General features: G+C 37.7%; 1 protein-coding gene across 1 annotated transcript; it reads right to left on the bottom strand.

Annotated features, from left to right (window-relative positions):
* Positions 1-1084: 1084 nt before the first annotated feature.
* Positions 1085-23284, bottom strand: LOC139116345 (carbohydrate sulfotransferase 1-like). The gene is made up of 2 exons (XM_070678981.1): positions 23234-23284; positions 1085-2283 (listed from the first exon to the last, which is right to left on the bottom strand). The coding sequence occupies exons 1-2, from the start codon at positions 23238-23240 to the stop codon at positions 1085-1087; spliced, it is 1206 nt and encodes a 401-aa protein (XP_070535082.1). The 5' UTR covers positions 23241-23284.
* Between the last annotated feature and the right edge of the window lie 315 nt (positions 23285-23599).

Below are 23599 nucleotides of genomic sequence, written 5' to 3'. Positions count from 1 at the left end.
TGATGATGATGATGATGATGATGATGATGATGATGAGTTCATGAAGCATTCGAACATTTTACCTGCTATCGTACATAAGACAAACTGATTAAAACGGTTAATGAATCGCTAAACTAAGATTCAGACAGTATTTCTGGCGTTTTATAATTAAGTGATTATGCAACCTGATTGGTGACGGAACTATCATTACCATCTAATATGCTGTGAACGATAATGTGACATTAAATGGAAAAACACACGAGAGTCTATGTCATACCAGGCTATAAAGACAATGAGAAGACGACATCAAGCATGCTGTAAATTTTGAGATGGCGTCGCACAGCTATTTAGCTCAGCCAAAGATTCAGTAAATGTTAAGTAATTTGTGAAACAAAGATTGAAATATTTGTTGGGTTCACCTTGGAGCTTGTCAAGCAGTCATAAGTTGGGTGAGAAAGAAGTGTAAATGTATCCAAATTTATGCTAAATACCCGATTACCTGGCTTGTCTTTTTCCCCAATTTTAGACTTAAAAGCAACTTAACTCTACTTAACTCCATTCTGCCTAGGTAAAATGTTTTGTTTGACAATTAGATTATTACATTATCAATTACAGATAGTTCAGCTTTGCTTACCATAATTTTAATCACTGTATTTTATTGGCAGTCTTTCAACCCCTGCCATTGTAAAATGAGGACAGATATACAAAGATAGTCGTTTGTTCTATAATATATACTCGTTTTTCAAGCGAAACATTCACTTTCAGAAAATACCATTAAGTTTTGTACTTAAATTTATTTATGATTGATACCAAAATTTAGGTTTTCTATAACAATCATCTAACCGCTTAGACCTCAAAGTAAAGTGTTGCTACCCTACTAAATTTCAACATCACTGCTTTTTGAAAATATATACTATAAGGGGGTGGTGGGTCCTGGTCATCTTTGATGAGAAATATTGCTTTGAACAAAATGTGTTGGTGCCGTGCAGCTCTGCCTTAGGAGTAGTAATAATTCGTAGTGACAACAAAGCTAACAGAACAGATGTGGCTAAAATGAGATGACTCTGGTGGCAGGAACAGCTATCCTTAACAAGATATTGACAAATTAGGGTAGATTATAGTTCGGTATGATTTCATCCCTTGGCATTGGTCGGTACCAAGAATTCTTCGCCTTCTCAAATTCCTTCTTATTATTGATCACCAACCATCCAAATTCATTGTATATATGTTCTGGACAGTAATCTTGTAATTCTCTCATTCTCTCATAGCTATGGGTAATCAGCCAGTTTCTTGCTGATTCATTGTGGCTTTGGTAAATCGGGGAGCTTGGAGAGGGCGCAGCGATGCCGACGAAGTCATAGATTGCCTGGTCGATGGTTCCGGGGAACAGACACTTATCATCAAAACGAACCAACATGGAGTTCTCCCTAAACCACTTTGGACCATCCTTTAGTAAATTAAACACCTTGTCTAACCATGAACAGTGGTCTTTCACTATTTTTGCAACGGGAAAGTATTTATCGCTTTCTTCATTATTTAGATTTGCCAAAATGGGTCCCCATCGACGTAGTCGAGAGGTGATCAGCCCCCTGGGGTCTCGAGCCAAAAATACAAATTTAACATTGTACTTCTGAAAAGTGAGTAGGCATGGCGTAATGTCACTGAAGCGAAGAACTTTGGCTATGATTATTTGTTTTGATCGACAGAATTTCGATAGTACAGCTGTAGTTATTGGATAATTCAGATTTCTAAAGCTTCTCCGACCTGGATGGACTCCTTTTAGATTCAGTTGATCCACATAGTAACCATGCGAGGAAAAATCACAGCTAAACATATCTCCTAGAAACTGGCAGAGCTGTGGCTGCATTTCCTCGAGGTAATCGGCACTGTCAATGTATGTGTGTTTGTGAAATACTGTTTTGCACAGCATGTGTCCCGGCTCTCCAACGTAGAAAGTATCATCTCGTTTAGAAAATAGCATGCCGGTTGCAGAAGAAGCGGAAGACATACGTCCAATTATAAGTAAACTCGTCTGGGCGTCACTTCGAATCGAGTCAGCTTTTTTGGACGATGTATCCTTTGTAAATGTCTCTGAATTGACTGAGGCTTCAATAGATTCTCTGTTGCCTTCAATCGCTGCTCCGGTTTGTTTTTTGGATGACTTGGGAGCTGGATGTGGCTTGTTTTGACCGGAAGGTTGAACACGAAATCTCTCCTCTGAACGTTTGGTCCACATTGAATAATAATATGGTGTAGTGATCATCAATACGGCTACCAGTATGGTTACGCCAACATACCTTTGCACTGTGTGAATTGAAAAGCAGAGAAATATTTCCTTAAAGTGACTATGTAACGTACGCTTTCTTTTGATTGTCATAGCACGTGCATTCCTAATTTCCTTAATTGTTAAGCGTGTTATCCTGAAACAACTCGGCCTGACCCCCTAACTGGACAAAATCCAACTAAGTGCAAACCAAAAGTAACTGCGTTTCATAGAGCGTAAATCTTGCTTGTGAACCATCAATAACTTGGTGAATAATCTGCACTTTTTCATCCGGTACACATCGATAAAAAATGCAAATAGCAATTTGTATTCAGTCCTTCTTGCAAATTCGGTAAAGTAAATTCAAATCTAAGATACCTTTTTCTTCAAGAACGGTTTAACCGACAAGTTTCATATTTTTCAATGCATACACCTTGGTCTGATCTTAATCACACTTTCTTAAAAAACTAATGAAATTTTCAGACTCGCATATATTAAAATTAGATCATTTAAAATCATAGTGATCACGAGAAGATAGCTTTATTATTCGATATACTGTCTGCCAAGCATCAATATGACGCTACTTTCCAAATTCACATATCATATTTGTTGTAGATCACGTACAGATTTGCATTAGATGACATTCCACTTCAATTGCAACCTATCGTACAATAATCAATCAAAATATTTTACAACCTTTTTCTACCGGTTTAAGGAAAATCATTCTTCATTGAAAAACGACCGCCATATTTATGAAAAAATTTGCTGATAATGAAGACATTGGGAAAGAGTAATGAATTTGCTTTCCATCAGGAAATGTGTGTGCCGTTACCAGTGAAGCAGGTAAGACATAAACTATAGGGTCAGTGTGGGTTAGTTTTTTGACCGTCGGATGCATTTATGAAAAAAAAACACCCTACCCTAAAAAAATTGCTACAAAAGGTTTCTCAACGGTTTTCTATAGGGTCAAATGTGCTTAATAACATAGTAAAAGTCTACCAAAATCTGGCCACCGGAAACGTGTCATTTTCAAGATGGCGTCCAAGATGGCCGCCATATACTGACAATGGCCATAACTACTTAAATATTAAACCTAGACTAGTGATGTCTGTGTCTACCACCATGTTTTAGTGGTTTAGGAATCCACGTACCATATCTTGATTATTGGCAAGTGATCATAAGTCCCATAATATGCATATTTATACATTTATTTAAAATAATCACTGTCACATTCTTCGTCCGGAACATGTTGCTCATGTGGATTTTCACAATATCCGAGGTTAGGTTGTAAAGGGAAAGCAACTCCACACATCGTTCATATTTGGGTTGTTTGCGTTTTGTATATGAAATTGTGTATAATATAAGTGTATATCATGTTTGGCTGTTTTATGTAAAATGTTGTTTAACCATGGCGAGACGTACCCGTATCTACGTCTCTTGATATTACTCCGCACTGGAGCGGAAAGACTAGTGTGACACTGCTATCCTTTGGCGCTACGTTTCAAAAACAGAGTTTCTTCATCAGTCGCTTAAAATTCGTTCTTGATTGGTGAGATGTGTTGAATGGTTGATTGTTTTTATTTGCTAGCATGTTGTTCCACTTACATTTGTTGGTCAAGTAGGGAAGCTGGAATGTCTACTGTTTGGTCTTGTTGTGTTTATGTAGGTTCGTGTGAACCTGAGTTCGACCTGTTGTCGCTTTTGTGAAGTCTGGTGCTTATATATGCGATTATTGGTTGATTTTAGAACCTTTTTCTTAGTGTTTCGTCTTTTTCAAGATCACTCTAGTTTTCTGTCAGGGCTTGCTTGATTTTTGTCGTTTCAATGTACGGGCTATATGTTGTTATAATGACTACTGTATTGTTTGTGGCGTTCTTTCTTTCTATTTTTGTTCAAGCTGTCTTTTTCTACTTTTATGATGTTTCTCTGATAATGCGTTCTATTTTATTTTAGCTCATATTTGTTATGTATATAAATACCAAAAAGAGCTTATATGGTGAGTCGGTGGCGTATGTATGTCTGATGTATGTATGTGGGTATGTATGTGCGGATGTATGTCCCATACCGCCAAAGCTACCATCTCAGTATTTGGTGTACAGGCAGATGCAGGGGTTGAATGTGACGTTGTTCAAATGAACATGTCAGTGTCAAAATGTGCAATGAGGTAAGAAAAAGGGAAATCCTGCAAATGTGCTAGAGTGGTGGCGTGCCAGTGACTGAAACAGGCTACTCTACTGACCTTGAGTCAATTCCTGTCATTGTTTATGAACTGTTACATATTAACAGACCTGCTCAAACTAAGTGAGACTAGCTGCTTCTGCTATTAGTCCGTGGGCTGGTGGGCCCACCGTGCACCCCCCCCCCCCACATCCCTACTTCTTGGGTATTTTTTTGTTCTTTAGGACCTGCTGAACAAGAAAAAAGATGTTAACATTGGATATTTTGGGATGCACTACCTATCTGGGCTGGTTTTTGATTTGCATGTACCGCAAAAAATGGCGAAAAATGAGTAGGGGTAGGGGTACTATATCCTCCCCTACATTGAGTAAACTAGCATGAAATAGCACAAACCATACATTTGTGGAAAGCTGAGATTCTGTTCTTCATGACGAACACCAACTTTAGCAAAATTAATTTGTGTACATAGAATAGGACGACTTTAAAATGAATTTTTTTGACAAATTTGAAATTTTTTACCCAAAATACCATGTAACAATTGTGATTTACTTGTTATTAAGCAAAATTTTGACAGCTTTTTGTGTTTGAATTATTAATTCTCACATATTAAACAAGAAAAAAAGTGTTAACATTAGATATTTAACTATACACTACTTCTCTTGAGTCAATTTTGAATTGCGTGTATCTGTATGGGGTGTGCAAAAGCTAGGGGTAGGGGTACAACATTCTTTCCTTGATGAAGTAAACTGGCTTGAAATGCCATATACCTTATAGTTTTAGAAAGCTTAGATACTGTTCTTTCTAAAATGCATAAAGTTTCAGTGAAAAAATATGACGTCATAGAATTGGATAACTTTAATCGATTTTTCTGGTAATTCAGTATTTTTAACCGGAAGAAAATACGATAACTATTCTTTCCTCCTTATGAAGCAATCAAACACATTTATGGATGTTATTTACTAATTGCAATGTGCTGAAGAAGAAAATAAATGTCAAAATTGGGTATTTACCATGCATTATTGTCTTTAGTCACTAAAATAGCAAGTTTTGCTACACTGGTATATCGTGAATGGGCATTTTATTGTTATGCAATGAACTAATGCACAGCCTTAAAAACAAGACTCGAAAACGTGCACACATAGTCATATTGCCATTTCTCCTTCAAGTAAATAGATTATTGACGACTGTCTATTGTTATAATTTCATTTTAAAAATTTTTCTATAATATAATTTTGTTAAGGCGTATTTGGAAAATTGTCTTTGCCTCCTTGTCTTACTTTATATACAGCAAGCATTACTAACAATCTATTAGGCCGAGGCTAGAAGGGGCGTCTACGTGAACCTCCCCCTCACCCCACAGGATAACAAACCTGTAATTTTCAGAAGCCTTGGGATCCCTAGAATAAGAAATGGGATTTTAACAGACAAAATATAGGGACTCAATAGCTGTTACGGTCATGTTTTGAAGGGTACCACAAAATCACGATTTTGTGACCCACGTGGATTTTTGTCAAACCTGTCTTCTTGTACGTGATCTGCTGAGCTTACTGTTTAATATGACCTAGGTTATGGGGTATCATTAGAAAGGTGATTTATTCTTCTTGAAAATGGTATATAGCAATATGCAATATCTTCTATAGTTTTCATGAAATAAGGCCATAATTTACCCCATACCCCAAAGTTTTATGTCACAAATTACTGTCAAAACTAATCTAAATTCCACCAATTATTTACCTATACATAATACAAAGGGCAATACTGTGTATTAACTTTGTGTTATTTGCTACAGGTACATGTTAGAAACTTGGAATAAACTTTTAAGAGAAAAAATATTGGAATCCTGTAGCTGTAACAGTCATATTTTGAATGGTACTGAAAAATCACAGTATTACTGACTCGCATTCGTTTTTGTTAAACCTGTCTTCTTATAAGTCTTCTGTTGAGCTTATTTTGAACATAACGAGGCCAATGGGGTACCATTAGAAAGTTAATTTACTCTTCTTTAAAGTGATATGTTGCAATATGCAATATCTTCTATAGTTTTCATGAAATAAGATCAAAACTTACCCCATACTCAAACGTTTTATGTCGCAAATTACCATCAAAACTAATCTCAAATTCTACCAATTATTTCCTAGACACATTACAAAAGGCAATTCTTTGAATAAAATATATTTTATTTGGTACAGGGACATGTCAAAAATATGAGTTAGACTTTAAAGAGACAAAATATTGGTATTGAATGACTGTTACTGGCACGGTTTGAAGGGTACCGTGAAGTCAGAGTATTACCGACTCGCATATGTTTTTGTTAAATGTGTCGTCTTGTAAGTTTTCTGCTGAGCTTACTTTTTACCATAGTCTAGATTATGGGCTGCCATTGGAAAGACAATTTATTTGGCTTTAAAATGACATATTGTAATATGCTAATATCTTCTATAGTTTTCACAAGAAATAGGACCAAACCTTACCCCATACCCCAAAGTTTTATCTTGTATATTACTGTCAAAACTAGCATTTAATTTCGATAAATTCTATAAAAAAGACAAACTTTGTATGAAACCTATTTATTTGTTACAGAGACATTTCCAACTATGAAAGATACCATTAACAGGATAATTATTGTGATTTAATGGCTGTTAGCATCATAGTTTGAAGGATAGCAGGATATGTGTTGCTGAAACCCGTGAAATTTTATTAAACAAGTTTCCATGAAATTTATCTGCCACCTTTATTTTATCCGTAACGCAGATTATAGGGTATCATTACAAAGCTTTTATCACTCTTTATTTTAGCATATGATAAAGTGCATTATCATCTGAAGTTGTAATGAAATGGCAAAAAACTTACCCAGCCCTTAGTTTTATGTGCAAACTACATCTGTTCGAAAACTTTGCAGTTTGCGAATTTGGAATATGGGGTAAGTCTGGTCCTATTTCATGAAAACTATTAAAGATATTTCATATTACAATATGTCACTTTAAGGCAAAATAAATTTTCTTTCCAATGATAGCCTACAAGATAAGTTACAGTAAAAGGTAAGCTCAGCAGATGACTTACAAGATGACACATTTAACAAAAACACATACGAGTGGGCAAGACTGAGACTTTACAGTACCCTTCAAAACATGACAGCAACAACCATTCATTCCCAATATTTTGTCTGTTAAAAGTCTATCTAATATTTGTAACATGTCTCTGTAGCAAATAAAACAGATTTCATACAAATCATTGCCTTTTGTAGTATGTCTACGTAAAAGTTTGGTAGAATTTGAGATTAGTAGTGATAATAATTTGCAATATAAAGTTAGGGTGTGGGGTAAGTTTTGGTCTTATTTCCTGAATACTTAAGAAGATATTATATATTTCAATATGTCATATCAAAGAAGAAAAAATTTACCTTTCTAACGATACCTCAATAGCTGGGTTATATTAAAAAATAGGCTCAGCAGATGACTTATAATAAGACAGGTTTAACCAAACGTATACGAGTTGGCAATACTGTGAGTTTGTGGTACCCTTCAAAATATGACTGTTACAGCTACACCATCACAATATTTTTTCTGTTAAAAGTTCGTTTCAAGTTTCTAACATAAACCTAAAGCAAATATACTAAATTTAATACAAATCATTGCCCTTTATATTGTGTCCCGGTCAATAGTTGTCAGAATTTGAGATTAGTTTTGACGGTAATTTGGAATATAAAACTTTGGGGTATGGGGTAAGTTGTGGTCCTATTTCATGAAAACTATATAAGATATTGCATATTGCAATATATTATTCTAAAGAAGAGTAAATTACCTTTCTAATGATGCCCACCCTGCTACATTATGTTAAAAAGTAAGCTCGGTAGAAGACTTACAAGAAGACAGGTTTAACAAAAATGTATGCGAGTTGGCAGTACTGTGATTTTGAAGTACCATTCAAAATATGACTGTTACAGCTAGAGTATCTGGATATTTTTCTGTTAAAAGTTTATTTCAATTTAATAACATTTACCTGTATCAAATAAAACAAATTTTATACAAATCATTGCCCTTTGTATAATGTCTAGGTAAATAATTGGTAGAATTTAAGATTAGTTTTGACAGTAATTTGTGACATAAAACTCTGGGGTATGGGGTAAGGTTTGGTCCTATTTCTTGAAAACTATAGAAGATATAGCATATTACAATATGTCATTTTAAAGCCAAATAAATTGTCTTTCCAATGGCAGCCCATAATCTAGACTATGGTAAAAGTAAGCTCAGCAGAAAACTTACAAGACGACACATTTAACAAAAACATATGCGAGTCGGTAATACTCTGACTTCACGGTACCCTTCAAACCGTGCCAGTAACAGTCATTCAATACCAATATTTTGTCTCTTTAAAGTCTAACTCATATTTTTGACATGTCCCTGTACCAAATAAAATATATTTTATACAAAGAATTGCCTTTTGTAATGTGTCTAGGAAAACAATTGATAGAATTTGAGATTAGTTTTGATGGTAATTTGCGACAAAAACGTTGGAGTATGGGGTAAGTTTTGATCTTATTTCATGAAAACTATAGAAGATATTGCATATTGCAACATATCACTTTAAATAAGAGTAAATTAACTTTCTAATGGTACCCCATTGGCCTCGTTATGTTCAAAATAAGCTCAACAGAAGACTTACAAGAAGACAGGTTTAACAAAAACGAATGATACTGTGATTTTCGGTACCCTTCAAAATATGACTGTTATAGCTACAGGATCCCAATATTTTTTCTCTTAAAAGTTTATTCCAAGTTTCTAACATGCACCTGTAGCAAATAACACAAAGTTAATACACAGTATGCCTTTGTATTATGTATAGGTAAAATAATTAGATATTATTCCCTAATATTTTTCTTCGTTCAGCGAAGGAAAATACGAGTGACGTAATGACCGTGTCACCACGAGTCGGAGACGAGTGGTGACACGGTCATTACGTCACGAGTATTTTCCGAGCTGAACGAAGAAAAATATTAGGGAATAATATACTTATCACATGCACAAGCCAAGAATTCGTTATTTTTTGCAAATAAAATAAGTTTTCCATGACGATTCCGTGTTTAAACTTTTGAACTACTTTAGGAATAAATATCAGTTCGCCGTGCACAAGTTGTCGATCATTTCCAGTCGTCCGTCGTGTGCGTTAGCGCTCACGTTCATTCGTGTGTGGAGCAAATGACAGCTCTCGGTCTACACGTAGGCTACCTTCCGCAAAGTTATACTCTATTTCAAAGATAGCATAGTCCTAGAATTTTATCACAGACGAAGATACGCTATTTTTCGGGAACAAATATCGACTGAATCTCGACGGCGCGAACACTGTAAACGTCGCGCCTGACCCTGTTTGCAATGCGTACGGAACCCACGGTATACGCGACCAGCTTCAAGTTCGTTGTTTCCGCAAATTATTCACGTAATTCCTTCGGAATATACAGGCGGTACACTCTTGTGTTTACATTGTTCGGATTAGTAATGTCGTAGTCTGTGAAAATATCGATTTCATTACATGACTTTTGATCGTGGGAGAAACATCGGCCGCCATGTTGTTTGTTTACATATTTACGAGCACACCGAAGATCGACAAAAAAAGGTCCGACGCACCAAAATTGATGACATAGACGCGGGTTGTCGTGACGTAGAACGACCAGAGAATAAATCCCGTATTTTTTGTTCGGAGACTGTTTGATTATTGGCAGCAATGACACGACGAGGAACTAACGTGAACACATGAACTTTATTTGCAAGCTGGCCATGCCATGCTTGTCAACACCAGAACGAGGCTTACAGCCAAAACCTTTGCCATAGAGGGCGATATCACTACATCTCCCTTCTAAGATGAAGTTGTCCCTGCTGATGATTACAGATTTACAACTTTTTGAAAAGCAACAAATTTGATGTCTGATTTAAGACAGTATGTGTAACTTTGAACTTGAACAAACACAACTATTAAAAGTTTAGTTTAATGCATCGCCGCGAAGTCTCTAGAGGTGTAGAACAATATTCTACTGATTGTTCATGAGCATAAACATGTCTGAAAGTGATTTTCTTGCATGCACAACATGAACATCACAAGTCTAATTTGCTCGGCGGTTTTACAACTCTTCCTGAACGAGTCATGTAGGGTTCATTAGTTTCCTGCATAAGCGGTTGTGCAGGTGCAACATTTTCACTGGCAGTGGCTTCCCTTCAAATCTCCTGTGGTTTGTCTGGAATGTCCTGTTTGAGCGCTCTCAGAGGAATGTTTTGTGGAATGTCCGTATTTCCTCTGGTATCTGCATGCGGAGATAGTTTTATGTCTTTACTTTGCTGTGATCGATACGTCAGGTGACGACAGTTACGTCTAAGTGTCCCTTTTGGTGTTTGCACTATGTATGAACGCGGGGTGCCGCTGCACGAACAACAGTAGCGGGCATATTATCTCCCTTTACATACACTTTGTCTCCTGGTGATAAGCTCTTACGCTCCTGGACGCGATGACGAATGTCGAAGTTGCGTTTCTGACGGTTCCTTATTGACGACTCCTTTGCTCGTAATGCATCTTTATTGGGGAGGTATGGTTTCAATCTCTCAGGTAGGATTGGTACAGTGCTACGTATTCTCCTGTTGAACAATAGCTCTGCTGGTGAATATCCGTTTTCCAGTGGTGTCGAGCGATATGCCAATAAAGCCTTAGGCGGATCATCCACTGTTTTCAGCAACTTTTTGACTGTTTGCACAGCTCTTTCGATTGCTCCATTTGACTGAGGGTAGTGTGGACTACTGGTTACGTGTGCAAAGTCATAGTCTATTGCGAATTGCTGGAACTCTTCTGAGGCATACTGTGGGCCATTGTCTGACATTACAGTTTCTGGTACACCGTGGCGTGCGAAGATAGATTTCATACATCTGATGACTGTGAATGAAGACATAGAGTTGAGTTTTGACAGCTCCACATAGCGAGAATAATAGTCCACAAGTGCGAGGTACGTTGAGCCATTAAACTCAAGAAGATCAGTGGCAACTCTTTGCCATGGACGTTGTGGGAATTCGGTAGGAATTAATGGTTCAGCCCTATCTTTCTGACTTTTCACACATGTGTCACAGGTTTTCACCAAGTCGATGATTTCACGACTGAGTCCTGGCCACCATATTGCAGATTTTGCACGAGCACGACATTTTGATATGCCCTGATGACCTTCGTGAATTCTTTGTAGTAATTCACCTTGCATCTCCTTTGGAATTACTAGTCTGCTTCCTTTCACAAGCAGTCCATCATGAGTGGTTAATTCTCCTCTGACATGCCATTATGGTTTCGCAATTGGGGCTAGTTTCGACCATTCTGGCCATCCAGCTTTGATGTAGAGTGTGATCAGCTGACAAGCTGGGTCGTTTGATTGACATTTGCGGATTTGTTCAATGCGTGATGATGATGCTGGTATTCCTTGGTATACAGCGTTTACATAAGCTGCAGTCTCCTCTTGGAGTGCAAGATCCTCTGTTGATGGAGATGACTTAATCGGCGCACGTGAGAGAGCATCGGCTGTTGTCATATTGCCACCTGGTACATGTGATATTGTGTATGAATATCTCATCAGTCTGAGGCGGAAACGTTGGACTCTGGGAGGTAAGTCTTCCAAGTTCTTCGTCCCAAGCAAGGGTACGAGTGGTTTGTGATCAGTTTCAATATGAAAGGGTAGTCCCAGTAGGTAGTTGTTGAAGCGTTGACATGCCCATGTAATAGCCAGTGCTTCTTTCTCTATTTGTGCGTACCTTTGTTCTGTGCTGGACATAGCTCGTGACGCATAAGCTACAGGTCTCCAATGTCCGTCAGTCTGTTTTTGTGCCAAAACTGCACCAAGGCCATATGCTGACGCATCTGCAGAGAGTAACGTCTCAGACTGTAGGTTGTACATGGTGAGTACTGGTGTCGAACTAAGCAATGATTTCACTTTGAAAAATGCCTCGTCTTGCGCATCAGACCAGTGCCATGCATTTTTCTTTGATAAGAGGTCTCTGAGGGGCTTTGTAGTCTCTGCCAAGTCGAGTGTGAATTTGCTCAGTTGGTTTGCCATTCCCAGGAATCTTCTCAATTCAGTGATGTTGTTAGGTTTATCCATTTCGATGATTGCCTTAACTTTGAGAGGGTCAGCACTGATGCCATTTTCACCGATGATATGGCCAACAAATCTCACTGAACGAACTGAAAACACACATTTGTCTGGATTTAAAGTTAGACCAGATTTCTCTAATCTGCGCAGAACATCCATCAGACGTTTGTCGTGTTGCATCTGATTTTCTCCGAAGATAAGGATATCATCCATTTCGCATACTACTCCTTCTAAGCCTTCGAGGATTCGTTGCATGCGTTTCTGAAAATGTTCCGGTGCTGATGAGATACCGAAAGGTAACCTGCGGAATGCAAATCTTCCGAAGGGAGTCATGAAAGTTGTGAGTAACTGAGATTTCTCGTCTAGATCAATTTGCCAGAACCCACTGTTTGCGTCAAGTTTCGAGAATACCTTGGCTCCCTGTAACTGTGCCAAAGTTTGGTCGACTGAAGGTATGGGATGAAGTTCCCGGTGTACTGCTTCGTTGAGTCTTTGTAGGTCAACACATATGCGAACACGTTCTGAGTTTGCTTTCGGAACGACAACCATGCCTGCACACCAGTCGGTTGGCTGATCAATTGGCTTGATTACCCCAAGGTTTTGCATTCGTGTCAGTTCATCCTTGACCTTTGACATGAGCGGTTGCGGAACTTGTCTGGGTGTAGTAATTGCGTACGGCCTCACATCATCCTTGAGGTTGATTTCATATTTACCCTCAAGTTTGCCCAGTCCAGTGAATAACTGTGGAAATAGCTTTTTGTATTTCATGAGTTTATCTTGTTGCTCAGAGATACTGCTAAGATTAGCTCTGGACAAAATGTGTAGTGCTTCGATAGCTGGTCTACCAAGTAATGCTTGACTAAGGTGTTTCACAACATAAATGGTTTGACGTGATTGGGCAGTGTGTTTACGGCCACTTCGGTTTGAATTCAAGTGCAGTACTCCTTGAATTTTGCCAATAGTCTCAAGCTTGGTTTGTCCTGGTCCATAAAGTACTCTATCTGTTGGCTGGAGCTTTGATCGGTCAAACATCTCTGTGAATGTTTTCTCCGGTATTGCTGTCACATCTGCACCCGTGTCAATCTTGAAGTGTACATTGGCACTGCAGAGTCTTAGATCTACCATCCAAGGTTTGCCTTCAGTGGATTTGACTTCACCCAAAAATTCTGAGTCAAACTCAGCTTCTTGTAGAACGTTCATTTGTTTGGGTCGGCTTTGACTGCCTCTAGACCTGCAAACTTTTGCAAAGTGACCAACCTTTGAGCATGCGTTGCACGTGGCGCTCTTCGCTGGACAGTTCACTCTGTTGTGGTTTGGTTGGTTTCCACACCATGAACATCTAGAGTCGGAACTGTATTTGTTGTTCTGCTGACTGCTCGATCTTCCCATGGTGCCTTATTACTGGTGCTTTTGAATTTTTGATGAAATTCGTTTCCCTTCATTTGTTGACTGCGTCGTTGGTTTCGTCGTTTGCCCGACTTGACTGCATCCATATTGTCGTTGCTGACGCTGGTTGGGTTTCGAATGGCATGCTGTTGGCTTTTCACAGCCTCACTTTGACGTGCTTGGTCGACTGCCTTCACTAAAGTCAAATCAGCATCCATTTGCAATTTCTCTGAAAGTTTCTCGTCACGCAGCCCTACAACTATTCTATCACGGATCATTTCTTCTCGTAAGGCGCCGTATTTGCAATGCTCGGCCAGTCCGTACAGTGCAGTGATGAAGCTATCCACTGATTCGCCTGGTTCTTGTTTACGGTTGTTGAATTTTGCCCATTCAAATATGACATTTCGGCGGACGATAAAGTAGTCTTCGAACTTACTTTTAACAGTTTGAAGGTTTTTGAGTTCCTCATCTGTCAGTCCAAAAGACGGCAGAATTTCATCCGCTTTGCTTCCCATCGTATACAGGAGGGTGTTCACTTTGAGTGACCCATCCTTTGTTGACAGACCTGATGCAATGCTGAAGCGGTCGAATCGTTGAATCCATTTCGGCCATTCGCTTGGCTTCGAAAAGTCGAATTTGTCTGGTGCCTGGACTTGGAACGCTGCCATGATTCTTTCAAGATCCCACTTCTGACACCATGTTTGATTATTGGCAGCAATGACACGACGAGGAACTAACGTGAACACATGAACTTTATTTGCAAGCTGGCCATGCCATGCTTGTCAACACCAGAACGAGGCTTACAGCCAAAACCTTTGCCATAGAGGGCGATATCACTACAGAGACGACAAACTTGGCTTGTGCATGTGATAATTGGTGGAATTTAGATTAGTTTTGACAGTAATTTGTGACATAAAACTTTGGGGTATGGGGTAAATTATGGCCTTATTTCATAAAAACTATAGAAGATATTGCATTTGCTATATACCATTTTCAAGAAGTATAAATCACCTTTCTAATGATACCCCATAACCTAGGTCATGTTAAACAGTAAGGTCAGCAGATCATGTACAAGAAGACAGGTTTGACAAAAATCCACGTGGGTCACAAAATCGTGATTTTGTGGTACACTTCAAAACATGACCGTAACAGCTATTGAGTCCCTATATTTTGTCTTTTAAAATCCCATTTCTTATTCTAGGGATCCAAGGCTTCTGAAAATTACAGGTTTGTTATCCTATGGGGTGAGGGGGGGAGGTGCACGTAGACGTCCCTCTAGCCTCGGCCTAATAGATTGTTAGTAATGCTTGCTGTATATAAAGTAAGACAAGGAGGCATAGACAATTTTCCAAATATGCCTTAAACAAAATTATTTTATAGAAAAATTTTTAAAAATTAAATTATAACAATAGACAGTCGTCAATAATCTATTACTTGAAGGAGAAAATGGCAATATGTCTATGTGTGCACGTTTTCGAGTCTTGTTTTTAAGGCTGTGCATTAGTTCATTGCATAACAATAAAATGCCCATTCACGATATACCAATGTAGCAAAACTTGCTATTTTAGCGACTAAAGACAATAATGCATAGTAAATACCCAATTTTGACATTTATTTTCTTCTTCAGCACATTGCAATTACTAAATAACATCCATAAATGTGTTTGATTGCTTCATAAGGAGGAAAGAATAGTTATTGTATTTTCTTCTGGTTAAAAATACTGAATTACCAGAAAAAATCGATTTAAAGTTATCCAATTCTATGACGTCATATTTTTTCACTGAAACTTTATGCATTTTAGAAAGACCAGTATCTAAGCTTTCTAAAACTATAAGGTATATGGCATTTCAAGCCAGTTTACTTCATCAAGAAAGAATGTTGTACCCCTACCTCTAGCTTTTGCACACCCCATACAGATACACGCAATTCAAAATTGACTCAAGAGAAGTAGTGTATAGTTAAATATCTAATGTTAACACTTTTTTTCTTGCTTAATATGTGGGAATTAATAATTCAAACACAAAAAGCTGTCAAAATTTTGCTTAATAACAAGTAAATCACAATTGTTACATGGTATTTGGGTAAGGGGCAACATCAAAAGTTCAATGAAGGATAAAAAACTTAATTCTTTTAGTTTGGGGGTGGGGGGTTTTGACCTAAAAAAGTTTCTATCCTACAAATCGATTTAAGGTAAAAATTGCCAGGGGAATGAATATTTTGAAAAAATAGAGCAGAAATGCACACATTCGTATTGAATCCAGCGGAGGGAGTTGTTTTAACACGGTGCAGAGCTGCACCTGGCCTAGTTAGTGTAAACAATGCAGGCTGTTGGCTTCTGTTGCACCATAGATGGTAGTTTCTCTACTGTTTCTGGTTGCACTCGGAATTTATTTTTAATTATATCTTGCTACATTTCTGGTGCATGTGTAGTCCGCCTGAATGGAGCAGTGTGAACTGAGTTGTTACAACCACCAGGACAGATGAGATAAATTTTATGCCTCTGGAAGGAGAAACCTGGACTTTATTGTTGTTGTTCTTGTTCATTCATTGATAAACTTCAAGTTTGTTGTTAGTATGTTGTATTTACATTGGATGAAACACAAAGTGTGTTCCCAATCTTAAGCCCCACTAGCTGTATCTTTTAGCATTATTTTTATGATTTACTTTCAAACTAAAATAAGTTTGTGACAATGTAGTCATTTAGGTCTGTGTACACACTGCCGGGGCTATATATGCAATTTTGAACAAGATAAAGATTACACTGCGATTAAATGTTCGCCCAAACATTAAATCACAGCCCCATGCAGAAAAGCTAAAACCCTTGATACTATGCATATCTGCATTTAAATCTTCATATAAACTGCACAGCGTAGTCCAAACTGTAATCCACAAGGGTGAATGTTTTCAACTATGACATTGTATGTTCTGATTCCTTTTTAATTTATTAATTTTTGAAAATGCCAGGAAATCAAAATGACCGTTAATAAAATTTTAATTTACATGTCAAATGTTTCTGAAAGGAATGGTTTCCTAATGCAGTAAAAGCTCATATCTCTTCAGAGGGTAGATTTCAGAGAGGAAAGAATAGGTAGATAATTTGACGTCAACAAATTTCAAGAGTTACAGCTAGTGGGGCCTTAACGATGCATTACTTTATTTCACCCCTAAATTGACTGATCCTTAGCTTCGCTTTACATAGATAGAGCCTGGCAACAGGTTCAATATAAGTCAATTAAGTTTCTAGGGGGTGGGGGGTTTGGGGGGAAACTAAGGGAATTAAGTTTTTTATCCTACATTGAACTTTTGACGTCGCCCCTAAAAAATTTCAAATTTGTCAAAAAAATTCATTTTGAAGTCGTCCTATTCTATGTACACAAATTAATTTTGCTAAAGTTGGTGTTCCTCATGAAGAGCAGAATCTCAGCTTTCCAAAAATGTATGGTTTGTGCTATTTCATGCTAGTTTACTCAATGTAGGGGAGGATATAGTACCCCCTACCCCTACTCATTTTTCCGCCATTTTTTGCGGTACATGCAAATCAAAAACCAGCCCAGATAGGTAGTGCATCCCAAAATATCCAATGTTAACATCTTTTTTCTTGTTCAGCAGGTCCTAAAGAACAAAAAATACCAAGAAGTAGGGATGTGGGGGGGTGCACGGTGGGCCCCACCAGCCCACGGACTAATAGCAGAAGCAGCTAGTCTCTCTTAGTTTGAGCAGGTCTGTTAATATGTAACAGTTCATAAACAATGACAGGAATTGACTCAAGGTCAGTAGAGTAGCCTGTTTCAGTCACTGGCACGCCACCACTCTAGCACATTTGCAGGATTTCCCTTTTTCTTACCTCATTGCACATTTTGACACTGACGTGTTCATTTGAACAACGTCACATCTCAACCCCTGCATCTACATGTACACCAAATACTGAGATGGTAGCTTTGGCGGTATGGGACATACATCCGCACATACATACCCACATACATACATCAGACATACATACGCCACCGACTCACCATATAAGCTCTTTTTGGTATTTATATACATAACAAATATGAGCTAAAATAAAATAGAACGCATTATCAGAGAAACATCATAAAAGTAGAAAAAGACAGCTTGAACAAAAATAGAAAGAAAGAACGCCACAAACAATACAGTAGTCATTATAACAACATATAGCCCGTACATTGAACACGGTGGGCCCCTCCAGCCCACGGACTATATGCATGTTGCTAAAGTTGGCCTCCAGTACCTAAAGTTTCAAACGTTATTTACTTTTGTCATTCTTGTTTTTCTGGTTGAAATATTTCTTGTTGTTTTTCTGGTTGTACTGTACAGATATCATTGTCATAACATCAACGTAGAATTTTCCTGCACTGAACAGATAGAAACAACATTTATTGTTGATCTTTGGTACCCATACTAGTATGTACCAATTCTGATCAAATGTGAGCGACACCGTATAATTACGGTATTTTTATATTGTCGGTCTTGTAATTTTTCACTAAATTGTGTGACTTTCTGTGTAAAATCGGTTTCGTTGTTGCATGTTCTGATGTATCGGTGTGTTTCATTTTTGACCAGACCTTTAAATGTTGCTGCCGGATGGCATGAGTTTCTTTGTAAGAACTGGAATTTATCTGTTGGTTTTATGTGTATCTTGGTGTCGAGAATATTCTTTTTGTTGTATCGACGACCTTTGTAGATTGTCAGGTCCAAATATGTGATTTCTTGAGAGGAGCTTTCAAACGAAAATTTGAAAGTAGGATGCATTTTGTTGATGTTTGATATGAATTCATAGAGCATTGTGTTCCCATGAAAATCAGAAAGCATCGTCCCTGAACCTCAGCCAGGTCGATATTTGTTGTTTGTGTTTCTGTATTATTCTCATTCTGTCTCGCGAAATGTAATTTCTGCTATTTCCGGCGACGAGGGAGACCCCATAGAGCACCCCATATTCGCCGGTAGAATTAATCGTTGGATTCAAATGTTTGGTTTTTTAAGATTATTTTTAGCAGAGCTATCATGTATTTCGTTGGTGGCTGCTTGATTATGTAATTGTTTGATGATCTTTCCTGACTGAATGCTCTACTGACTGATTCAACTGCCTCATTATGTGGTGTATTTGTGTACATTGAAATTACATTTTGTGTTACTAGTGTCGCATTGGCCAGAACGGATTTTCTCAATTTTCCGTATAAAGTCTGTTGTATCTTTGATGTATGTTATTTGTTTCTTGACGATTTGTTTGAGAAAGTGGTCAATGAATTCTGATATGTGAAATGTTGGACTGGAGCATCCACTTATAATTGGCCGTCCTGCGAGCTTAGTTCCTGATGGCGGCATTTTATGTATTTTCGGTAGAAGGTACCAAAGCAGTGTTCTTATTTTTCTATTGACTTGATTCAAATATTCATATATGGGATAGTCAATGTGTTTTTCATTGTACATTGCTGTTGGGAGATTGTGTATGTCTCCTATTGTATTGTTTGTGTTGATCGTTAAGTTGACGTTGACATTCTCTTATGTAATCATCAGTGTAAAACTGCTGTCCCCGTCCTTTATCCAACGGTTTGATGGTTATCTTCTTGCTTTTCGATAGCGTTTTCAACGCTATTTGTTCTGCATGTGTCATGTTGTTTTTTGTGTTTCGAATAGGTGTGTTTACAATAGCCAATTTTGTCGCTTCCAAATAATTTTCTAGTTTTGAGTTCTCAGTTGTATATGGTATCCATTTTGAGTTCATTTTGAATGGGTGTTGTACGGTTATCAACGATCATCAAACAATTACATAATCAAGCAGCCACCAACGAAATACATGGTAGCTCTGCTAAAATAATCTTAAAAACAAAACATTTGAATTCAACGATGAATTCTACCGGCGAATATGGGGTGCTCTATGGGGTCTCCCTCGTCGCTGGAAATAGCAGATATTACATTTCACGAGACCGAAATGAGAATAATACAGAAACACAAACACACAAACAACAAATACCGACCTGGCTGAGTTTCAGGGACGATGTTTTCCTGATTTTCATCGGAACCCAACACTCTATGAATTCATATCAAACATCAACAAAATGCATCCTACTTTCAAATTTTCGTTTGAAAGCTCCTCTCAAGAAATCACATATTTGGACCTGAATATCTACAAAGGTCGTCGATACAACAAAAAAACATTCTCGACACCAAGATACACATAAAACCAACAGATAAATTCCAGTTCTTACAAAGAAACTCATGCCAACCGGCAGCAACATTCAAAGGTCTGATCAAAGGTGAAACATTACGATACATCAGAACATGCAACAAAGAAACCGATTTTACACAGAAAGTCACACAATTTAGTGAAAAATACAAGGCCGACAATATAAAAATACAAAATAGAATCCATTATCAGAGAAACAGATCATAAAAGTAGAAAAAGACAGCTTGAACAACAAAAAGAAAGAAAGAACGCCACAAACAATACATTAGTCTTCATAACAACTTAAAGCCCGTACATCGAAACGACGAAAATCAAGCAAGCCATGACAGAAAACTGGAATGAATTTGAAAAAGACGAAACACTAAAAAAAAGGTTCTGAATCAACCAATAATCGCATATAGAAGGAACAGAAATATAGGCGATACACGTACAAGCGCCAGACTTCACAAAAGCGACAACAGATCAAACTCAGGTTCACACGAACCTACACAAACAAAACAAGACCAAACAGTAGACATTCCAGCTTCCCCACTTGAACAACAAACGTAAGTGGAACAACATACTACCAAATAAAAACAATCAACCATTCAACACGTCTCACCAATCATGAATGAATCTTAAGCGACTGATGAAGAAAACTCTGTTTTCAAAACGTAGCGCCAAAGGATCGCAGTGTCACACTAGTCTCTCCGCCCCAGTGCGGAGTAATATCAAGAGACGCAGATTACGGGCACATCTCGCCATGGCTAAGCAACATTTTACATAAAACAGCCAAACATGATATACACTTATATTATACACAATTTCATACACAAAACAAAAACAACCCAAATATGAACGATGTGTGGAGTTGCTTTCCCTTTACTACCTAGCCTCCGAAATTGTGAAAATCCACATGAGCAACATGTTCCGGACGAAGAATGTGACAGTGATTATTTTTAATACATGTATAAATATGCATATTATTGGACTTATGATCACTTGCCTATAATCTAGATGTGGTAAGTGGATTCCTAAACCACTAAAGCATGGTAGTAGACACAGACATCACTAGTCTAGGTTTAATATTTAAGTAGTTATGGCCATTGTCAGTATATGGCGACCATCTTGGACGCCATCTTGAAATTAACACGTTTCCGGTGGCCAGATTTTGGTAGACTTTTACTATGTTATTAAGCACATTTGACTCTATAGAAAACCGTTGAAAAACCTTTTGTAGCAATTTTTTGGGGGTCAAACCATACTTTCAGCCGACTAATAAGCAAAAGCCCATTTGACTTGTGGCGAAGCTACCTCTGGGCAGAGCAGATTTTTGACCAACACACAACAAGAAAACTACAGGGAGATGTCAGTACATGCCTGTAACAGGGTCTGATCAGTACCTGTAACAGTCCCAAAGAAATAACGTCTCTTAAAGGACCTGTAAAAATTGGCCAGATATCAGAGGTGTATGAACAAGTGATATTACAGTGATATAATTTCTGAGTGTATCCAGTTCTGTGATCACATGACTGAAATACTGGTGTACACACAGTAGTGTGTACGTTTGTTTACATAACTAGTTGTTACAGGGTTTGAAAACTTTGTCAGATTTCATTGGTGTATATTTTTAGAAAGTTGGCCAATTTTTATGACAGAATGAATACAGGCATATTACACATTAAATTAAAAATATTGGCCTCTTGCTATATACAGACCTGTAAATGGAGTGATGGGGCAGGCAGAAATATCAGGCCCAGTAACATCACTGTGTCTAAAGCACTGCATATAGCTATGTCATCATTGCATTGGCCTCAGACCTGTACATCAGCCTCTGTCACAGCAATGGGACGTCTTTGCTGACACAGACCTGTTTAACAGGGTTGTATTACGGTCTGTACAGGGCCTTTCACTGGGACAAATTTAATTTTTGCTGTAAATTCGGTTTACTTGCTGGGCCACTCTAATGGCCAATTTCCGTCACGTCGAGTTAGATGGGGGTCATAGTTTTCGGTCATTAGGAGTATACTGGGAGCGTGATTCGATCAAAATCACCTATACTGTGCAAAAGGAAATGTAGGCATAAAAGGTGAACCCACTGAAGCAAAATCTATCGTATAGGGTACCGATTGGATGTCTGCAACTTGTCAGAAAACTTACTGGGACCAAACTGAGAAAAAACAAATCTACCATAAATGGCTCGGCCAAATTACTAAGTCAATTAAAAATAGATTAGGCCAAATACAGATCCAGCTCAGAGAAACTTTACATACACCATCGTACTGCTAAACATGGTAAATTAATATTAGAACCAGCTAGAATATTCACAACGATTTCAAACTGTATGGGATTTGCCACAAAGGAAATGCAGTGGATGCGAGCTTTTTAATCAGCTGATGGAGTGGAGAATAATGCAAGTTTGAACGAGCGGACTTCTGACCATTTCCATCAACTTAACTAAATGTACCCGTCATAGGATGTATAAGTGCAACCAGCGTGGCTTTTGAAAACACGAATCATTTAAATAAAACACTAGTATCAGCAGAAAAAGGAAAATCTTAGTAAACAGTTAGCCATTTGTACCAATTAAATTATTCAGGGAAAATTGTCTTTGGTATATCAAAGCTATTGGTGTCTCACTTTTGTCTGAAATATAATATTATTGACCATGCGCCCTCTTAAACATTCTGTTCCTTGGAGCTCGAATTCATACATCAACAACGAACGTTTTAAACTATTGACCATACTAAGCTATTTGATACTCGAAGAATTACCTGACAGGCTCTAGTAAGGATTGTTCAAACGTATACAAAAACATAACGCACATGACGATGACAATTTCTCAACAAACTTTATAATTAAAAGTAGAGCAGTGAAGAAATGGCCAAACACATTCTGCCTCAGAGAATATTATCGCATATTTCGAAAGTTTTAAACAATTGAAATAGCAGATAGACGGTCTTTCAGAAAACTAGGAAGGAGAAGGGAAGTATAATTAATCTTAATTCTTATTTTACGGATATTTTCTAACAATTCATTCTTCTTAATTATTAATTATTATTTTAGCAATGCGAACTTGACCAACTTTTAAACCATCAGGGAAGGAACACATATTTGAAAAAAGGGTATATATTACCTGCCATTATTACTGCCGTCTGTTGCCTTCAGCAAATCTCAATTCTCTGATACCGCATACATTTAATAAACTCGTGTAAATGCCTGTTTATGCCCGATTGCATTCAAAACCACATGTGGAAAGTAATGGCCAACCAGGTAATATATTGTATAAAATGGACACTGCCACGTAATTGTTTGCGAGACAAAGGTTTTCAGAATGTATGGAACAACACTGATTTCACTTTTTATTCAGATTGAAACTCAGGAGAGACAGCTCGTTAAAAATGTCGCCTTCAAATTGGTTCGAGTTTTGTTTCAAAATTTGCGACTAAAATGGACCATTTTCAAAATTAGAAACGATTTTTTTTTGCTGTAAAGCGTTTAA

This window comes from Ptychodera flava, chromosome 17, assembly GCF_041260155.1.
Source record: "Ptychodera flava strain L36383 chromosome 17, AS_Pfla_20210202, whole genome shotgun sequence".
Classification (NCBI taxonomy): Eukaryota; Metazoa; Hemichordata; class Enteropneusta; family Ptychoderidae; genus Ptychodera; species Ptychodera flava.
This window is presented reverse-complemented; position numbering and strand designations above follow the sequence as displayed.